The sequence below is a fragment of the Hemitrygon akajei genome, chromosome 12 (genome assembly GCF_048418815.1).
Source record: "Hemitrygon akajei chromosome 12, sHemAka1.3, whole genome shotgun sequence".
Taxonomy (NCBI): domain Eukaryota; kingdom Metazoa; phylum Chordata; class Chondrichthyes; order Myliobatiformes; family Dasyatidae; genus Hemitrygon; species Hemitrygon akajei.
In genome coordinates this window covers 56,034,031-56,054,812 of record NC_133135.1, presented here as the reverse complement: position 1 = coordinate 56,054,812, position 20,782 = coordinate 56,034,031, and the positions used below count along the sequence as shown (strand labels likewise).

The 20,782-nt window shown below is 42.1% G+C and overlaps 1 protein-coding gene across 1 annotated transcript in view; it reads right to left on the bottom strand.

Annotated features, from left to right (window-relative positions):
* The window catches only part of wls (Wnt ligand secretion mediator), a 66,566-nt gene that overhangs the window by 37,379 nt on the left and 8,405 nt on the right, over positions 1–20,782 (bottom strand). Inside the window, exon 2 of the mRNA XM_073063144.1 lies at positions 6,482–6,757. Within this exon, the coding sequence (XP_072919245.1) occupies positions 6,482–6,757 (276 nt within the window). The remainder of the gene's footprint in view (positions 1–6,481; positions 6,758–20,782) is intronic.

Here is a 20,782-nt window from a genome sequence, read left to right as displayed (position 1 = left end):
GAGAAAGAGAAGTTGGAGGGGACCCAGGAGGAAGTAATATGAACGTGAGAAGTGAAAGGTTAGAATGAGGAATGGAGAAAGTGGAAGGGGGGAATTTGTTCACTGGAAGGAGAAATTGATATTTATTCTACCATCAGGTTGGAATATAAGGCGTTGCTCCTCCATCCTGAGGGCAGCCTCAACTTGGCACAAGGCCATGGATTGACATGTCAGAATGGGAATCAGAATTAAAATATTCGACCACTGGGAAGTCACACTTGTGGCGGATGGTGTGGAGGTGCTCGACGAAGCGATTCCCCCATTTTACGACCGGTCTCACCGATGTAGAGGAGGTCGCATCTGGAGCACGGGTGATGCCAGCAGATTCACAGGCGAAGTGCTGCCTCACCTGGAAGGACTGCCTGAGGCCCTTAACAGACGTGAGGGAGGAAGTGAATGGGCAGGTGTGGCACTTAGGCCGCTTGCAGGGGTAAGTGCCTGGAGGGGGATTAATAGCAGGGGCAGATAGACCGAGGAATCACAGAGGCAACAATCCCTGCGGAGAGTGGCGGGATGGGGGAGGTAAAGATATGTTTAACGGTAGGATCCCTTTCGAGATAGTGGAGGTTGCAGATGTAGAGAGTGATGGGGTGGTAGGCAAGGTCAAGATGGACCCTATCACTATGATGGCTCTGGGAAGATGGGGTGAGCAGGATGTATGGGAAATGGAGGAGATGCGGGTGAGGGCAGCATCAATAGTAGAGGGAGGGAAACCCCGTTCTTTGAAAAAGGAAGACATCTCTGATGTCCTGGAATGGAAAGCCACATCCTGGGAACAAATGTGGTGGGGACAAAGAAACTGAGAAAAGGGGATAGCATTCTTACAGGAGATGGGGTGGGAAGATGTACACTCAGATCCCACAAAACACTACCCGACATAGTGCTGATTCATTACAACTTGGCTATCCAATTCTTCATTGAAAGTTTTTTAAATGAGAAAAAATTCATTCTAAACACCTAAAACTTCTCAAGAGCAACAACAATTAAACATTCAATCAGCCAATGAGAGTACTTTATATAGGCCGAGCCACTCAAAGCCAATCACACATTAGTTTATGCTCTGCCTCCCCCGCGTGTGTAAATATTCTTCCACCCTTGCCAATTTAGTCCATTTTGTTTTCACCCATAATGCTGGGAAAACGGCCTGTAGCTCAGATGTCTAGGAAAAGCATTAGCACGATGTGAAACTGCAAGTGATACACTGTTTGGAAGCTGGTGACCATCCAGTTGATATTGGTGCCTCTTTGAAATTTTCAGTGCTCATCGATAATGACTCTGACTGGGAGCGAAGCAAAAAAGCAAAGAGAGGTGTTCCTGACATGATTTCCTACTCCCAAGAACTGCTTTGAGAGATGAAACTTAAGAAAAGGCAGCCTTCTTGAAGAAGAAGCTAAGTTACAGGAAGACCCACAGCCTGGTCCCTCCTCTGAGATGCAACCACCACCTGCCTCCCTCCACCGATGTACAGGTCAGGCCTATTTGCATGTTTGTTATTTCACAAATCACTGTGTATACATTAATATCAGATATATCTGGTTTGATTTTTTTTAAAATCAGACATGTCCATTTACATAATGTTATAATCACCCCACCTAGAGCTGATTTACAAAGCACTCCACATCTGTGGGGCACATCCTCAGCGTTAAGCGGGGTCGGAGTGTACAGTTGAGATAACCATGGGAGTTGGTCAGTTTATTAAAGATGTTGGTTGACAGTTTGTCTCCATAGATGGAGACAGAGATGAAGAAAGGGGAAGGTGGTGTCAGAGATGGGGCAAGTGAACTTAGGGTGGAAGTTAGAGGCAAAATTGGCGAGTTCAGCATGAGCGTATGAAGCAGCGCTAATGCAGTCGTCAATGTAGCGGAGGAAGAATCGGGGAAGTCTTTGAACATCGACTGTTCTATAGCAGACAAAGAGACAGACACAGCTTGGGCCCATGCAAGTGCCCATGGCTACTGCTCAGGTTTGGAGAAAGTGAAAATCTGTTTAGGGTGAGAAGCCTGTCGAAAAATCAGTCCGTTTCTGGCCTAATGAATAACTATGCAAATGAAGAGAGATCAAACACAATTAATCAAATGAAAAGTAGCTAACAGTTTCTAGGCTAGACAGATTATACCACGCTAGTAAAAATAATTATGTACATAATGCACATGATAATTAGAAACAGAATCTCTAGATTCATTTGTACTTAATGATTTATCAATTTCCCCATCCTTATATTGTCCTCAAGCCCACTGAGCTACCCCAGTGCTGAGGAAGGGTCTCAGCCTGAAACATCGACTGTACTTCCCCCCCCCCCCCCAATAGATGCTGCCTGGCCTGCTGAGTTCCTCCAGCATTTTGTGTGTGGAGCTACCTCAGTGCACCCCAGCCACTCTGCAGATGTCATCCAATTAGTTAATACAACTTGCTGAACGGGAATGAGTTCCAACTTCAATCTAACAAACACATATTACAAAAGGCACTAGTAGTTTAAAAACAAAAAGCCCAGAAGCAATAACACCAAAAGCAACAATCGTAAAGCAGATTCAGTGAGCCAAAATGTTGATTCCACTTTCTATGTGTTTTGTCTGAACTGCAGATTATTTACGAATCAATGCTGTTGAATCTAAAAGTCAAGCTATGTGCCAGACAGAAAAGTATTAGTCATCAAGAAGCTCTATTTAATTAAGACAGAGAGATACTTTGGTTTTACTAACATTATGCTGAAGCAATCCCTCAGTTTTATAAACCTGAAAATCAAATTCATACTTCAACCAGAAAAATCTTAAATGCAAAAGAACAATTACATTTTCTAGTGATACAATTTTGAACCAAATTATAAACTCAGATTCTTTAACAGAAACGAGTCTACACATAATACTGTAAAAAAAAACTAGAATTGAGGGGAGCCCAAATACCATCAAGTAAACTGTTAACAGGAAACATTTTCAGATCACTTTATGTGACCTCTGGCATCTGACAATCAAATATCATTGCCCATGCAACATTTTTTTGGAGAGAGAAATCTGGACTATGTTGCTCCAAAAGATGCTCACAGCTATACATTAAGTTTGAACCTTTTGTCCTTCAGACCCTCCTATATCTAGCTACCCATTCCCTACCCCGCTTTCCACCTCAAAAAAGCCACATTCACAATCTGTGTTCTGGTAATGGAGTCCCTTACCAACGTAATCACCAAATGACCACTCCCATCACCATTCACCAATCCCCCAGGCCCGAATCGCCATCATCTCACAACCAGAACACTCCAAGCCCATCAACCTGACCAATTGCTGACCCAGCTCTAAGCCTCAGTCAAAGCAAACCATGATTTAATTTATCTTCAGTGGCACATTTCAAAGTATTAAGTCCATCGAGAGGTAGCAGACCATGACCAAAGTGGTCCATGATCCAAAGTTGCTAAGTATAACAATTAGGGTATTTTGAACCTCCAGGCCAGAATCCTCACTTAAACAGCAAAAAACTATAAATCAGAAAGCTTTCAAATTAATTCCCCAATTTTGTAGGTACAGTAACATTTTATTAAAGTTTTAGGGATAGGGGCACGAATCAGAATAATGGCTACCCAACAATACCTGCTGGTAGGAAACATTTTGTGACACAGGCCAATCAACCCACCAAATCTATGTGAGCTCTCCAAGCACACCCATTTACCCCCACTTAGTTCCTTATAATCTTTTCCTTCTTATCTCCCTCAATTCTCCTGCCACTGAGGGCACTTACAGGAGCAAAATTATCTAACAGCATAACGACACTTCTTTAGGAAGAACCTACACAGTTGCAAAGAAAATGTTAACTCTGCACAGATCACGTTTGAGGAAAAGATCAGTTTGTGCCTGTGTCGTTCTTTGCCAGACCAACACAATGTCAATTCCAATCAGAGCCATTAGCTCTTTGGCTCAAGTGTATAGTCTGTAAAAAAAAAACTTTATAGGTTCAGATTGAGTAAGGCCATCCAGTTCCAGCCTTGCTCAGTATTTCATTCAGTTCAGGATGCTTTGCTAAGAACTCTTATCTTGATCAATAATAGGAGCAACCCCTTCACACCAGGTCAAAGATCTGAAACATTGAACCAGTCCATGCCTGCATGTAGCAAAAGCCACTCAGCCTTCAAACATGGACTAAACAGTGACAGGTAACATTCACGAAGGTAGGTATCCTGTGGAGTGTATCTCTTGATACCAAAAAACATGTATCACTGGACTGATTCCCATGATGAAGGGTTCATCCATAAAGAGGGGTTAAGTCGGTTGGGCCTATAGTTATTGTGAAATAGAGAAACAAGAGGAGAAATTATTGAAACATACAAGATTCTGAAGGGACACACACAAAATGCTGGAGGAACTCAGCAGGTTCTGAGGGGGATTGGTAGGATTGGTTGATGAAAATGTTTCCCATATTGGGAAGACTGCAGGTGATAGAAATCTAGAGCAGATCAAGGCAACATCTATGAAGGGAAATAACAGCTGATGTTCTGGGTCTGGACTAAGACTGGAAAGAAAGAGTGGCTAGTATAAAAGGGTGCTGAGCGTGGGATGGTGTAAAAGCTGGCAGGTGATAGGATGAATGCAGGAATGAGTCAGAAATTGGAAAGTGACATGGGGAAGTGCCAAAGGGCTGAAGAAGATGGAATCTGATAGGACAGTGGAGCATAGGATAAAGGGAAGGAAAGGGAAAGAGGTGAGTAGGGATATGGGAGGGAGGAATGAGTGGGTGATGGGCATATCATCAAGTAGGTGAGCGGAGAGAGTAAGAAGGGCTGGTGAGGCAGGTTTGATAAAGGAAAAACAAAGGAGAGGCAGAAAGGAGTGATTACCAGTAATAAATTGATGTTCATGCCATCAGCTTGGAGTCTACCATAGCAGAATGTGACATGCTGTTCCTCTCATCCACGCCAAGCTTCAGTTTAGAGTAGAGGTGGTTATGGACAGACACATCAGTATGGGAATATAATAGAATCTTTCCCACCATCCTGTGAACCTCTGTATTCCACATACCATTCTCCGCAACTCCTGCCATCTCCAACAGGATTCCCACACCAGGCTCATCTTCCAATCCCCTCCCCACTCAGCTTTCAGCAGGGATCACTCTGTTACTCCCTTGCCACTAATCCTCCCCATCGTTCACTCCTGGCACTTATCCCCACCACCTCGTGAAGAGTTAAGTCCTGTGAATACACCATTCGGGGACTGAAACAGTCCTACAGGTGTGGTAGCCCTTCACACGTGAATTTATTGGTGTGGTTCATTGCATCTCTTGCTCCTGCTGTGGCATCCTCTACATCTGGGATTCCCAAACTGGGTCCATGGACACCTTGCTTAATGGCCTAAAGAAAGTTGGGAACCCCTACTTCACATTGCAGAGACCCAATAAAGATTGGAGCATCGCTTCATCAAGGACCTTCACTCTGTCTGCCACAACAGCCAGGATCGCCTGGTGGCAGCCATTTTAATTCCACTTCCCACCCCCACACTGACATATCTCTCTCCACGACTCCTCCAATGCCAACTTGAGGCTAGACTCATTAGAGGAACAGCACCTGTGTTGGCAGTCTCCAACTTGACAGCATGGAGATTTATTTTTAAACTTCTAGTAACCATTCCCGTCTACCACCCTCCACTCCAGTTCTCCCTTATTCTACTAATCCAATCACTTTCCATTTCCCACCTGCTCAATCTGCTCTTCACCCACATGTCCCTCCATTTGGTTCCGCTCCTCACTTTTTTAACATTTATTCCATGGTCCACTGTTCAGAATTCATTTTCTTCAATTCTTTGTCACTTCCACCAACCACATTCCAGCTTCCCACTCTTGTCTTCCCTCATCTGCCTATGTTCCCCTCTCACTTTGATTTACCCATGAACTACCAGCTCTTGCTCCGTTCCCTGCCTTCCCCTACTCCCCTTCTTCTTTCCAGTCCTGATGAAAGGTTTCAACCCAAAATGTTGACTGTCCTCTTTCGCCCACAGATACAGTCTGACCTGCTGAGTTCTCCAGCATTTTGTGTGTTACTCTAGTAGTTTCAGAATGGGGGAGGGGGTATTCATTTCAATTGCAGGCATTTAAGAATATCTTCTCAGAGAATTCTAAGTAAATTAACTTCCACAGAAGGCTGTAGAGGTGGAATTGTTGAATTTACTCAAGATCAATCTTAACAGACCTTTAAAATACAAGATATTTAAGGCTCACAATAGAAGAGCACAAAAAGATGGTGTTGAGGACAACACTGGGTCAGCCAGTTGACTGGCCTACTAATTTTCCTTTACTTTCCCCAAATCAAATATCTGGAATCTCAGTCGAATAAAATTTACTCCGCTTTTTAAGTACAGCATGCCCAGCTTGAAGAAAGAACATCAAATTAACATTTAGGATCCAATTGTCATACATATTACATGAAAAAATATCATTTATGTTCCTCCCCTCTTATGCTGGAACTTACCTATTTCGTTGTCTATTTGAAATTCAATCTCAAATTGCAAAACCAGCAACAGGAACTGAAACCAGGAGCTCATCTCCAAGTTTTGATGTGGGATATGCACTGCAAACACAATATCATTGGCTTCAATCTGTTGTTTCATAGCTTCAGAGAACTCCTGGATTTTCTTTTCACATTGGTTGGGACCCCACGGCATGAACCATCTGGACTTCTGATGATGTTTCCTGACATCCACACATTTCATTGCAAGGTATTCAAGTCCGTTAGTAGGACGGGGAGCTGAAAAATTTAAACCAGAAGCGCATGATTAGAAATACGTTTAAGTTTGTATTAATTTCACCTAATTTTCTTCCCAGAAGTATTTTGTGACCTCTGGCTCCATAAACTCCAGTGGAATGAAGGAAACGTTACACTTCCTCACCTGGATCTTTAACCATCTAGTTTAAATCTACATACGTACCCTTGATCCAGTTATTTATAAAAATCCAGCTATCCTAAACCTTCCCTGCTCCAAGGAGAACATTCGAAGATCCCACAGTCTATCTTCAAAATCAAAGTCTGTCACCTTTGGGACAATTCTGGTAATTCCACTCTGCCCCCTCTCCCAGCACTTCACATCCTTTCAGGAATGACTCTGCTCAAGTCATCTGACCAGTTTTTTATTCACTTGAAAAATGCAAGACAAGGCATTCTGAGGGGCATCCCTATAAAGAATCATCCAATCCTCAGCCATTACCCACATTAAAAGGAACCTGATTTATACTAGCCGTCTCCCCTCTTTCCTTCCAGATCAGATGAGTCTCAACCTGAAACATTTGTCATTTCCCTCCTTACATGCTGCCTGACTCAAAATAGAAGGACGTCCCTTTAGAATAGAGATGAGGAGGAATTTCTCGAGCCAGAGGGTGCTGAACCTGTGGAATTCATTGCCACAGATGGCTTTGGAGGCTGAAATTTAAAGCAGAGGTTGGCAGGTTCTTGATTAGTAACGGTGTCAAAAGTTATGGTGAGAAGGCAGGAGATGGGATTGAGAGGGATAATAAATCAGCCATAATCAAATGGTGGAGCAGACCCGATGGGCCGAATGGCCTAATTCTGCTTCTATCTTATGACCTGCTGAGCTCCTCCAGGAGCTTTGTGAGGTGCTTACATATCCAACATCTGCAGTCTATTGTGCCTCCAACAAAATGAATTGTAAGGTAGCAACCAACTTCACCAACCAAAACCTGGGTAGTTTCTGACAAAAGCTTAAATGGTACTTAAAATAACAGTCAACTCAATGAAGGAAGTATGGGTCTTAACATCTGATTCAAAATCACAAGAATACCTTCAACTAGCCAATCGAGAACTAAGCGGAAGAGCAAATGCCTCACTCTAAAGGCTGTGAATCTTTGGAATTTTCTACTCCATAGGGTAGTTAATTCCCAGTGATTGTAGTCAATGGAATTCCGATTTCTATAAATGATGTCATAAGGTATTTCATAAAACTTGCTTGCTACATCTGCACAAGGTATAGGGAAAAAGCTGCTTAACAAATAAAAAACAGCGAGACTAAATGGGTCAGTTACAGGTTGAGTGCCTCAGGAATTGGAGCTTGACACCTCAGCCATTTCTAAATTGTATTAATAGATTCAAGTTTCCGGATGATGCACAAGTAGATGGTAAATAAATTCTGAGGACAGTACAAAAACTCTTTAAAGGGATAGAAACTGTACAGAGTACCCAGATAAGAATGGGCAAAATTAGCCGAGATGTAATACAATCTGGAAAAATGCTAAGTTATCCACATTGACCGAAAGAATTAAAAAGAAATTAGTTAAATGATGCTAGATTATGTAAAACTAGCATTCAAAAAGGAATGGAGTCTTGCAATAATAGTGCAGAAATTTGGCAAAAGCCGTGTCTGGCTTTAACAAAGAATGATGTATTTGTCTTACAGACAGCTTCTCGCATCTTGCCCCTGCCCACATATCCACCTTCCTCCTCACCTGGCTTTACCTATCACCTGCCAGCTTGTTCTTATACCCTCCCCACCACCTTCTCATTCTGACTTGGGCCCTCTTTTTTTCCAGTCCTGATGAAGGTACTGGAAAATCAGGTTTAAAATTACAGACAGAGAAAAATCTGCAGATACTGGAAATCAAAGTAATACGCTCAAAATGCTGGAGGAACTCAGGCCAGGCAGCATTAATGGAAAAGAGTAAACAGTCAACATTTTTGGCCAAGACCCTTCATCAGGATGTGTCATATGCTACTGACACATGTTGTGAAATTGTTATTTAATTTGATGTATATAAAGACAGCAAAGAAATTGTGAGGTTGTGTTGATGGGGTGGTTCATTGTAGGTTCAGAAACCTGATGGTATATGGGAAGAAGCTGTTCCTAAAACACTGAGCATGTTTCTTCATGCTCCAGTACCTCCTCCCTGATGGCAGCAAAGAGGAGAGGGCACATCCTGGGTGATGGGAGTCCTTAATGATGGATGCCACCTTTTTGAGGCTTTATCTTTTGATTTCCCTCCATAGACGCTGCCTGACCTGCTGAGGTCCTCTAGCATTTGTGCGTAATGCTCTGGATTTCGAGCATCTGCAGAATCTTTTGTGTCACTGGATTAATTCCAAGGAAGAGGAATTTGTGTTACGAAGAACAAGGCAATATTCTGAAGAGTTTACAAAAATAGGAAGAGATCAAGTAAGCACACAAGGTTTTGAGGTAGCTTTTCAGAAGGACGTTGTGATGATGTTTCCCCTTGTTAGGGAATGTTGAACTAGGGGAGTGCGCTGGAATTTAGCACTATGGGGAAGTGAGAACAAAGATTATCCATGATCTCTGTGAATGGTGATGAAGTCCATTTCTTAGGCTCTTAAAACTCTGCTTCACCACTTCCATTTTGTCCATTAATATATTCCTCAAACCTGCCTATTTGACCAAATCTTTGGCTGTTTGATGCAGCATTTCCTTGAGGCTTCAGGTCAAGTGTTTAAAAGTGCCAATGTGGTGCTATTTACAAACTGAGCTACAAATAAAGATGTGCCACAGATATAGAATTTTCTCTGTTTCATAGGAACAAAATAATACTGAAATTTCTTGAAACCACCGAATTGGTAGAATGATGAGCACAGTTATTAGGAGGTTTGGTAAAGGATACAGGCAGCAAAGGATACAGAAATTGTATTGCAAATTAATTTAAGAAAATGTTGTAGATTTTGAGAAGGAAAAGAACTTACCATTTATATCAAACTTTAATTTAGGGGGTTAAAGAGACAAGGGGCTTGAAAAAAAAACTGCAATTCTGAAATACAGCACAGGTATGAGGTCAGGTTACCTACTGTGTTTCTGTAAGTGCTGACTTATTGGAATTATTGCCGCTTCCCAAGTTTTCCCTCGATTCTTGCCTTCTCTATCAGTTATTTCAAGTGAATAGAGGAAATTGCAAACCAAATTAAAATAAAATGCCCTTAAAATGCCTTTCAAGTTCGATAAATATCGCTCAAGAGAAAAGTGATAGTATTGGTGTTTGGGCATAGAGCCTTTTAATCTTTCTCTATCCATTACACTACCTCCTTATAATAATGTTTTCTATGTTCCAACCACTGCTTTGTGGTTGTTGTTGTGTGAATGAAATCACCGGAGAGAGAGTTACTGGTAGATACAAAGCAACTTCTTTATTTGACAAAACAAGGCATCACATCATACCAAGATGCTTTCGGTAGAAAGGTCAGTTGGCCCAGTGTGGGGCTCAATATTTATTTGCCAAACAAAGGGCAATCCATTTTTACAAAGTATATACAATGCTTTCTTTTGAAGTTAATACAAACTTTTCACACCTTCTAATTACATCCATCCCACTGGCGCCAGCAGCATCTGGACTGGTATTCAGGAATCCATTGTTCCAAACTGAATCCACAAGACATTTATTTGGTATTTTACATGCGGACAATCCATATTTACAAAGTATAGATAATGCTGTCTTTGAAACTACATGCAAACCTCACACCTACTGGTCTACACCCACTCCATGGGCACCAGCATCATCTCCAGACTGGTATTCACAGCTTTTAGGAAATGCATTGTTACAAATGGACTGGGATTCTGGTATTCCCAGCTTTTAGGAACAGAAGACTGGTGGCCAAAGCCATTTGCGAAGTGTAAATGACCTAAACCCAAAAATTACTCCAACAGCGGTGGTAACAATGGGGGGGGGGGGGGGGGGGGGAGAAGAGCCACTAATGGTGGACCCATCTATTAGATCCTCTACATGTCATGCTAGCATAGCAGTTAATGTAATCACCTCACAGCGCCAGCAAACACCGATCGGCATTCTATTCCCACCATAGTCTGAAAGGAGTTTATGTCCGCATGCATTTCCACTATGTGCTCTGGTTTCATCCCACATTCCAAAGGACATATGGTTAGGGTTAGCAAGTTATGGGTACACTACGTTGGCACCATAAGCATGGCTGTCCTCCAAATAATCCTCGCTGATTTGATTTGAAGCAAATGATGGACTTCACTGTATGTTTTGATATACATGCAACAAATAAATAAAGCCAATCTACACTTCTCTCACTACGTTTAATCTCCAATATAATTATGATCAGATAATCATTTTACTGTGATACTGATTCAGATACAAATGTTGGGCAGAGCACCAAGGATTACTCTGCCACTCTTCAAAATTAACTCTTGCATCTAACTGAGAGCTGAATGGCTCATCTACAAAACCACACTGCACCGAGGCGGCTGCCCACGGGTCCCTGCTCAAGTTGGATGTGAACTAGATCTTCTGATCCTCAGAGTTCTACAGGTCGACCACCTCAAATCTGGCCATCAGTAACCCAGTTCCACCGCTGGTTCAGACATCATTTTCGCCGGCCTAATTTCAAATCTCCAAAGCCGCCGCTAGCAGAATCAGCTGTTGGCATGGTCTTTAAATGAAGCAAGTTGTTACTGTGTTATTCTGCATTTATTTTTATAACCTGTGCTTATCTAGCCCCAGTCACGTCGTCATTAAATAAAGGAAGTGCTTCTCGTGGTGTAAAGCATAAACACCATTCATCATCTATACAAGATAAGGTGGAAGCTCTGAAAAAGCTCAACCCTGGTGTGTCTATGAAAAGCATGTGACTTGTATAGCATCAGCTTTTCCATGATATAAAGAAACAAAGACAATCCTGATGACCCCCCCCCCTCCCAACTTTCAGACATGTAACTCCACTTAATGGTACAATCCAACTTTTTACTTTGGAAGTAGCAATAACCAACCTTCTGATGCAAGTACAGTGCCTTTAAAAAATATTCCCTCCCCTTTGAAGTTTTCTTGTTTTACAACATTGAATCACAGTGGGTTTAATTTGGTTTTTTTGACACTGATCAACGGAAGAAGACTCTTTTGTGTCAAAGTGAAAACAGATCTCTACAAAGTGATCTAAATTAATTACAAATATAAAACACAAAATAATGGATTGCACAAGTATTCACTCCCTTTAATATGACACACCAAATCATCACTGGTGCAGCCAATAGTTTTTAGAAGTCACACAATTAGTTAAATGGAGATCTTGACTGCACACAGGTCTCTAAGAACAGGTGCTTCAATTGACAGTAGTACACCTGTACCAGCAGTTCCAACTGCTGGTGAGTCGGTATCCTGGCAAAAACTACACCATGAAGACAAAGGAACACTCCAAGCAACTTCACAAAAAGATTATTGCAAAGCACAAGTCAGGAGATGGATACAAGAATATTTCCCAAGTCACTGAATATCCCTTGGAGTCATCAAGAAATAGGAAGAATATGGCTCAGATGTAAATCTGCCTACAACAGGTAGTCCTCAAAAACTGAGCAACCGTGCAAGAAAGGGACTAGTGAGGGAGGCCACCAAGAGACCCATGCCAACTCTGGAGGAGTTACAAGCTTCAGTGGCTGAGCTGAGAGAGGATGTACATACAACTGTTGCCTGCATGCTTCACCAGTCACAGCTTTATTGGACAGTGGCAAAGAGAAAGCTACTGTTGAAAAAAATCTCACATGAAACTTTGGCTAGAGATGCCTAAAAAGCATGTGGGAGACCCTGAAGACAGCTGGAAGGTTCTATGGTCTGATGAAACCAAAATTGAGCTTTTTGGCCATCAGACAAAATGTTTTGCTTGTTGCAAGCCAAACACCACACATCATCACAAACACACCATCCCTGAAGCATGGTGGAGGGTCCATCACGTTGTGGAGATGCTTCACTGTAGCAGGCCTTGCAAGGTTTATGAAGGTAGAGGGCAAAATGAATGCAGCAAAAATAGAGAAATCCTGGACGAAAATCTGTTGCAGTCTGCAAGAGAAAAGCTGCCCAGGAATGGCTTAAAATCAATCAAAGTTAATGTCTTGGAGTGGCCAAGTCAGAGTCCAGACCTCAGTCCAAAAGAGAATTTGTGGTTGGACTTGAAAAGGGCAGTTCAGTCATGATCCCCATGCAGTCTGATAAAGCCTGAGCAGCTTTTTGAAGAAGAATTGGGAAAGATTGCAGTTCCAGATGTGCAAAGCTGATAGAGACCTATCCACACAGACTTAAAACTATACAGGAGGCCCCCGTTTTTCGAACGTTCACTTTACGACAGCTCACAGTTACAAAAGACCTATATTAGTACCTGTTTTCGCTAACCAAAGAGGATTTTCGCTTTTACGAAAAAAGACGCCCGCTTTATATGTGTGTTTACCCCGAGAAAGACTACAATGACCGTGAAGCCTTGTGCGAGCAGTTATTTGCGTATGCGTGTACGTGCCAATTTTTTTTCCCCAAATCAATTTTGGCTCGCTGTTTTCCTGAGTTTGATAGTGAAACTACACCATACATACAATATTTCTACTTTATATAGGCTGTATATTCATCATATCATTCCTGCTTTTACTATATGTTCGAGTTATTTTAGGTTTTATGTGCTATTTAGTATGATTTGGTAGGTCATTTTTTGGGTCTGGGAACGCTCAAAATTTTTTCCATATAAATTAATGGTAATTGCTTCTTCGCTTTACACCATTTCAGCTTACGAAAGGTTTCATAGAAACGCTTTACTTACGGATAACGGGGGAACCTCTAATTGCTTCTAAAGGTGCATCTACTAAATACTTGAAGGGGGTGACTACTACTTATGCAATCAATTACTTTGTATTTTATATGTGTAATTAATCTAGATTACTTTGTAGAGATCTGTTTTCACTTTGACACAAAAGAGTCTTTTTCTGTTGGTCGGTATCGAAAAGTGCTAAATTAAATCCACTGTGATTCAACGTTATAAAACAATAGAACACAAAAACTTCCAAGTGTGGTGGGGCAAGTACTTTTTATAAGCACTATAAATACAAATACCTTGTCAGGTATTTCCCATTCACAAGGTACTTTAAAGGAAAGGGGACGTGATTATCAAATAAGTTGGATGTTTATTTATTTAATCCTAACCCAACAACCTGTGATTTGTCAAAATCACAGGCTGCATTAAAGATAGAGTGAGGTGATCATCAAGTGGGTTAGAGGTGTTTGTTATTTAATCCTTACCCAACCACCTGTGATTCAGCAAAATCATTAATAGAGCACTGCACAGATTCCACTCATTCCGCATTTGCAGTAGTCTACCAGTACTTACTACTGAGCTACAATGGACATTTTATACCGATGAGCATAAAACACTACAGCCCAAAAAACAGGCCCTTTAACCCAATAATTAAATTAGTAATCAAATACCCAACTAAACTAATACCTTCTGCCAATGCAATCTCCATTATCATGCCATTTCCTGTATATTTGCCTGTCTAGGAGTCTCTTTAAATACCCCTACCACCATCCCAGTGAGAACTTTAGAGGCATCCAACATGCCCTACACATCTGCTTTTAACTTGCCTCTCTCACCTTTCACATCCATGATTTCTAGTATTAGACAGTTCAACCCTGGGAAAAATATATTAGTCATCTATTCCATCTATGCCTCTCAATCTTTTAACCTTCTATGAGATCACCTTTCAGTCTCTGCTGTTCCAGAGAAGAACAAACTCAAGTTTGTTCAAATTTCCCTTAAAGCTCAGACACAAAATGCTGGAGGAACTCAGCAGGCCAGGCAGCATCTATGCAAGCGGTTGAACAGTCGACGTTTCGGGCAGAGATCCTTCTTTGGGACTGGGAAGGCGGGGGAAGATCCCAGAATAACAAGGTGGGGGAGAAGGGGAAGGAGGCTAGCTGGAAGGTGATAGGTGAAGTCAAGTGTGTGGGAAAGGTAAAGGGCTGATTGAGAAGGAATCTGATAGAAAAGGAGAGTGGACCACGGGAAAAAGGAAAGAAGGAAGTTTGACCCTTGTAAAGTGTCAGGCTCCAATGGTGCACCTGGCAGCATGCTGAAAATATGTGCTACTGAACTGGCGGAAGTGTTCAAGGACATCTTCAATCTCTCACTGCTGTAGTTGGAGGTTTCACAAGCACGACCATCATATCAATGCTCAGGAAGAGTCAGGTAAGCTGCCTCAACAACTTTCACCCAGTTGCACTCATATCTGCTGTGATGAAGTGATTTGAGGCGTTAGTCATGGCTAGAATCAACTCCTCCCCAAGCAAGGACCTGGACCCACTGTAATTTGTCTATTGCCACAATGGGTCTGCAGAGGATGGAATCTCACTGGGATTCCACTTGGCCTTGGATCACCTGGACAACAGCAATACCCATGTCAGGCTGCTGTTTACTAATTACAGCTCAGTGTTCAACCCCATCATACCCTCAATTCTAATCAACATGCTCCAAAACATGGGCCTCTGTACCTCCTTCTGCAGCTGAATCCTGGATTTCCTCATCAGGAGACCATAGTCAGTGCAGATTGAAGTAACACCTCCTCTTCACTAACAATCAACCATTCCTTCATTGTAGCTGGGTCAAAATCATGGAATTCCCTCCCTCATAGCACTGTGGGTCTACCTATACCTCAGGAACTGCAGTGGTTGAAGAAGGCAGCTCATCACCACCTTCTCAAAGGCAACTAGGGATGGGCAATAAATGCTGGCTTAGCTGGTGATGCTCACATCCCATAAGTGAGTACCGTAGATTCCGTACTACAGAGCGCACCTGATTAAAAGCCGCAGGCTCTAATTTTAGAAAGAAAATCAATTTTGTACTTGTACAAGCCGCACCGGATTTTAAGCCGCAGGTGTCCCACGTTGTAATATGAGATATTTACACAGAAAGATATTACACGTGAGGATTTTTTAACTTTTAATTAAATCCGTATGGTAACATAAACAAATACATATTGCAAATGCTTTTTTTTGAACCGTGCCTGTAACACGGCTACTTTTAAATATACATACGTATCGGTAACACACAAATTACGTTGCGTATACTTTTTTACTGAACAGTGCACGAACAATATTCCAATATCTCCTAACGACTGGTAAAAAAATATATACTGCAGCCTACCAGGAAAAGTTATTGATCGCCTTTAACTTAAAAGCTGCATCATATGTTTGCAGCGGGTCTAATGCGCTCGCCCCCACCTTTCCGTTTATCGCAAACCGGTATTTTCCCACAAGACGCGGCGAAACCGGATGTGACGTCATAGCATCCCGGGATGTAGTACAGAAAACAAATATAGTTAAAACACTTCTAACTTTAACTAGAAAATACTAACAAATGAATTACTAAGCGAAAATATTATAAACTAAATAACTGCCATAAAGGCAGCACAATGCTTTTCATCGAGTGTTTTCCATGTTGATGAGGGTGAGTACAAATGACTGATTTACAATAATTTAATTGTGAAAGTGCGCTTGATTTATCGTACAATTTCATTGGACCTCTGTGAACTACTCATCAATTTTATTGGTCTACTGTTACGAGGCAAAATGTTTTTGGCGGCATGAAAAAAAATCATGTATTAGCCGCACCGTAGTAAAGGCCGCAGTGTTCAAAGCTGTTCAAAGCGTGGGAAAAAAGTAGCTGCTTATAATCCGGCATCTACGGTAAATAATTTTTTTAAAAATCAACACTTGTGCACCTCAGGATGCATACTTAGTCCAAGGCTCTACCCTCTCTACATCAATGATTGTGTGGCAAGACACAACTCAAACACCATCTATCAATTTCCCAGTGTTGACAGATTTTCCGATGGTGATGAGGAGGCATACAGGAGTGAGATGGATCAGCCGGTTGAGTGGTGTCACAACAACAACCTTGCATTCAACATAAATAAGACCAAGGAATTGATTGTGGACTTCAGGAAGGAGAAATTGAGGGATCAGCATTGGAATGTGTGAGCAGTTTCAAGTTCCTGGGTGTCAACATCTCTGAAGACCTATCCCGGGCTCGACATATTGGTGCGATTACAAAGAAGGCATGTCAGCAGCTATATTTTATTAGGACTTTTTGGTAACATACCAACTCTCCTCAAATTCTCGTAAATTCCTACAGATGTACCAAGGAGAACATTCTAACTGTTTGCATCTCCATTTAATATGGACGGGCTGCTGCACAGGATCAGAAAAACCTTCAGAAAGTTGTAAACTCAGCCAGCGCCATCATAGGCATCAGCCTCCCCAGCATTAAGGGCATCTTCAAAATGTAACGCCTCAAAAAGGTGGAATTCATCATTAGGGACCCCTCTTACCCAGGACATGCCCTCTTCCCATTGTTGCCATCAAAGTGGAGGTAAAGCAGCCTGAAGACAGATGCTCAGCATTTTACAAACACCTTCTTCTGCACTACCATCAGATCCCCTGTTTTGCACTACATAATATGTCTTATTGTAATTTAGTTTTTTTTTAAATCATGTATTGCAATGTACTGCTGTTGCCAAATAACAGTTAACAACATATGCCGGTGATTCTGCTAATACAATTCGATTTACCCCACACAAAGCCGTGCTGACTGTCCCTAACTAGGGCATGGTTTCCAAATGCTCATAAATCCTAACACTAAGAAGCCTCTCCAATAACTCCCCTACCATAAAAACACAGAAAACCTACAGCACAATACAGGCCCTTCAGCCCACAATGCTGTGCCAAACATGTCCTACTTCAGAAATTACATAGGCTTAATCATAGCCCTTTATTTTTCTAAGCTCCATGTACCTATCCAGGAGTCTCTTAAAAGACCCTATTGTATCCGCCTCCACCACTGTCGCTGGCAGCCCATTCCATGCACTCACCACTCTCTGCATAAAAAACTTACCCCTGACATCTCCTCTGTACTCACACGCATGGCCAAGTAGTTAAAGCATTTGTCTAGTGATCTGAATGTCGCTAGTTCGAGGTTTGGCTGAGGCTGCGTGTGTGTCCTTGAGCAAGGCACTTAACCACACATTGCTCTGCGACGACACCGGTACCAAGCTGTATGGGTCCCAATGCCCTTCCCTTGGACAACATTGGTGGCGTGGAGAGGTGAGACTTCCAGCTTGGGCAACTGCCGGTCTTCCATATATAAAAAAAAACTTTGCCCAGGCTTGCACCCTGGAAACTTTCCAAGGCACAAATCCATGGTCTATCGAGACTAACGGAGGCCTACACACATGCTACACCTACTTCCAAATACCTTAAAACTGCGCCATCTTGTGCTAGCCATTTCAGCCCTGGGAAAAAGCCTCTGACTAACCACACAATCAATGCCTCTCATCATCTTATACACCTCTATCAGGTCACCTCTCATCCTCCGTCCCTCCAAGGAGAAAAGGCAGAGTTTACTCCTCACTAATGAGATCTCACTCAGCTATAGTTTACAGGATTATCCTTATTTCCCTTCTTGAATAATGCAACAACTTTAGTTTTCTTGCCTGTCCTCCAGGGGCTCACTTCTGGCTAGAGAGGATATGAAGATGAAAAGAAAGGAAACAGCTTTCCTTAACTTTGAATACTTCTGGGCTATTTTCAAATAATTTACTCAATTAACATTTGAATCAGCAGACCATGCTACAAAGACAATTGAAAGCAGTCTTAGATAACAATGATTTCCTTTTGGCATTGCCTAAAGCTATGCTATCACACTGGCAAATGGGTGTAGCACCAGAGTGAGCAATATCTCTGACATTCACATCAAGTAACATTAATATGTGCTTTTGGAGAAATTAGGAAAAATTAAATATTGGAAAGCAATAATTATTTACAACTACAATACTTTTGCATTTTAGGTAGGAATAATCATGCCCAAGGACAACTACTTTGAGGATGACCACAAGAAACTGCGGAGATTTGTGGCCAGAGCTCAGAATATCACAGAAACCAACCTCCCCTTTATGGATTTTTTGGTGCCTCAGTAAAGCAGCTGGCAAAGACCTTACCAACCCCAGACATTCTCTCTTCTCCCCTCTTCCTTCCGGGAGAAACCGCGTCCCACCATCTCAAGGACAGCATTGGGTGATCCAGATGAAGGGTCTTGGTCCAAAACATTGACCAATGTTGCCCGAGTTCCTCCAGCACTTTCCCGTGAGTTGCTCAAGGACAGCTTCTACCCCCGCAGTTGTAAGACTACTGAATAGTTTCCCAGTAGGTAAGAAAGACTCTTGACCTCGCAATCTACTTCATTATGATCTTACACCTTATCGTATACCTGCACTGCACTTGACACAGGTGCCTCAGATTGCTGAAGCGAGGGGTTAAAGATTTCAGTGAACTCTTCAGCCATTTGATCAGCACAGGTACCCAATCTGGGCCACGTGGGTTCACCCTCCTGAAGAAAGGATACTCTCACGTCAGCCTCAAAAACTGAAATCACTGGGTCATTGAGGGCTGTGGGAGTTTGTGAAGGTTCCTCCATGTTTTGATGGCCAAAGCAAGCATAGAATGCATTGAGCTCATCTGAGTGTTGCCTTGATGTCATCCATGTTGTTTAGTTTCAGTTTGCCAAATCTTCCTTCAGTGATTCAGGTTTGATCCAGAGTTGCCACTCCTCATGTGAAATGGCTTTCGAGAGATCGTACCTGGATTTCTTGTGTCTTACTTGGTCACCAGACATGAATGCCACTGATCTGGCCCTCAGCAGATTGCAGGTCTCTTGTTTCAACGGGGGCTTCCAATTGGGGACACTCAACCATAACCATTTTTAGAAATGGTTTTAATTCCACCCTGATCCGTCCTTGAACACAGCCCAGTCCACCTACTTGAAGCAATCCCAACCCCATAGATGCTCCTCTGCCTCCCATGACTGGGTCTAGGCACAGAATGGTTGGCATTCCTAATCATAGCAGTGGTAGAGTGTGTTGGGACACCCCCCCCACCCCCCATGCTGCAAGTTATTTGTTGATGATAATTGAGCAGAGGTTTCTTCAAACAAGCCTGATTGAAGTCCCTCACTATGATCTGACATGTGTTGGGTGGGCTGTTTCTCGTTCAGTGATGGCAGCATTCAGTATCTCGGTGCCTGATTAAAATTGGCTTCTGCCGATATGTTAACTCAAGAAAGGTAGACAGTCATATGCTGGGGTGGGAGGGGGTTAATTTCCAATGGGCATGGCATCATTACAAAACAGAGACACTGATAGACTTTTGGATACTAAAGAAGTAGGGTTATGGTGCTATTCGAGGAGTCTGTCTCCAAAGTAAAAACAAAAATCAGCTATTACAGAAAGGTAAAACAGTCACAAAAACAAAGTAGCTTCTCCTAGCTCTATTTATGTTACACACTGCACCGTCATTACCCTATTTGTCCATTGTAGTATCAATATATTGCACTACCCACATTTAACCCAATGCATTACAACATTATACTTCAATTTCTTCCTGTCACTCTAATTCCTAATTCATTATTAGAACCATTAAGAGGCTTTATTATTTCCTTTTCAGTGCATGGATCTGCTTTGGGGATAATTATGAGGTTTTTTTTAAAAATAAAACACCTTTGAAGCAATTAACTAACCCAAGCCACATTAATAAAATTTGACACAGAAGGAGATACCAGGATGTGTGACGAAAAATTTCAATTACTTAAGTTTTAAGAAAAACATGATAAAGGACACAGATAATGAATGGAATTTCCAGAGATTAGGAACTCAGCAGTTGAAGCATATTTGCCAGTGTGGTATTGAAGACAGGAACGCAGGTGTCAGAACTGGAACAGTCCAGAGATCTGATGAGGTGACTAGAATAAAAAAGGACACTGAAGTAGAGTGTTCACTAAAGCACAAAGGTTTGAAAGGGAGAGTGAGGGATAGCTAGTATAAGATAGAGGGAAATCGTACAGAACATGGATTCTACCCCACTGATCCCCGTCTCCTGTTGACCAAACTCCATGGTATCAAATGTAAAAGTAACTCAACTGTATCAATCTGTAAATAATGGGCCCACTATG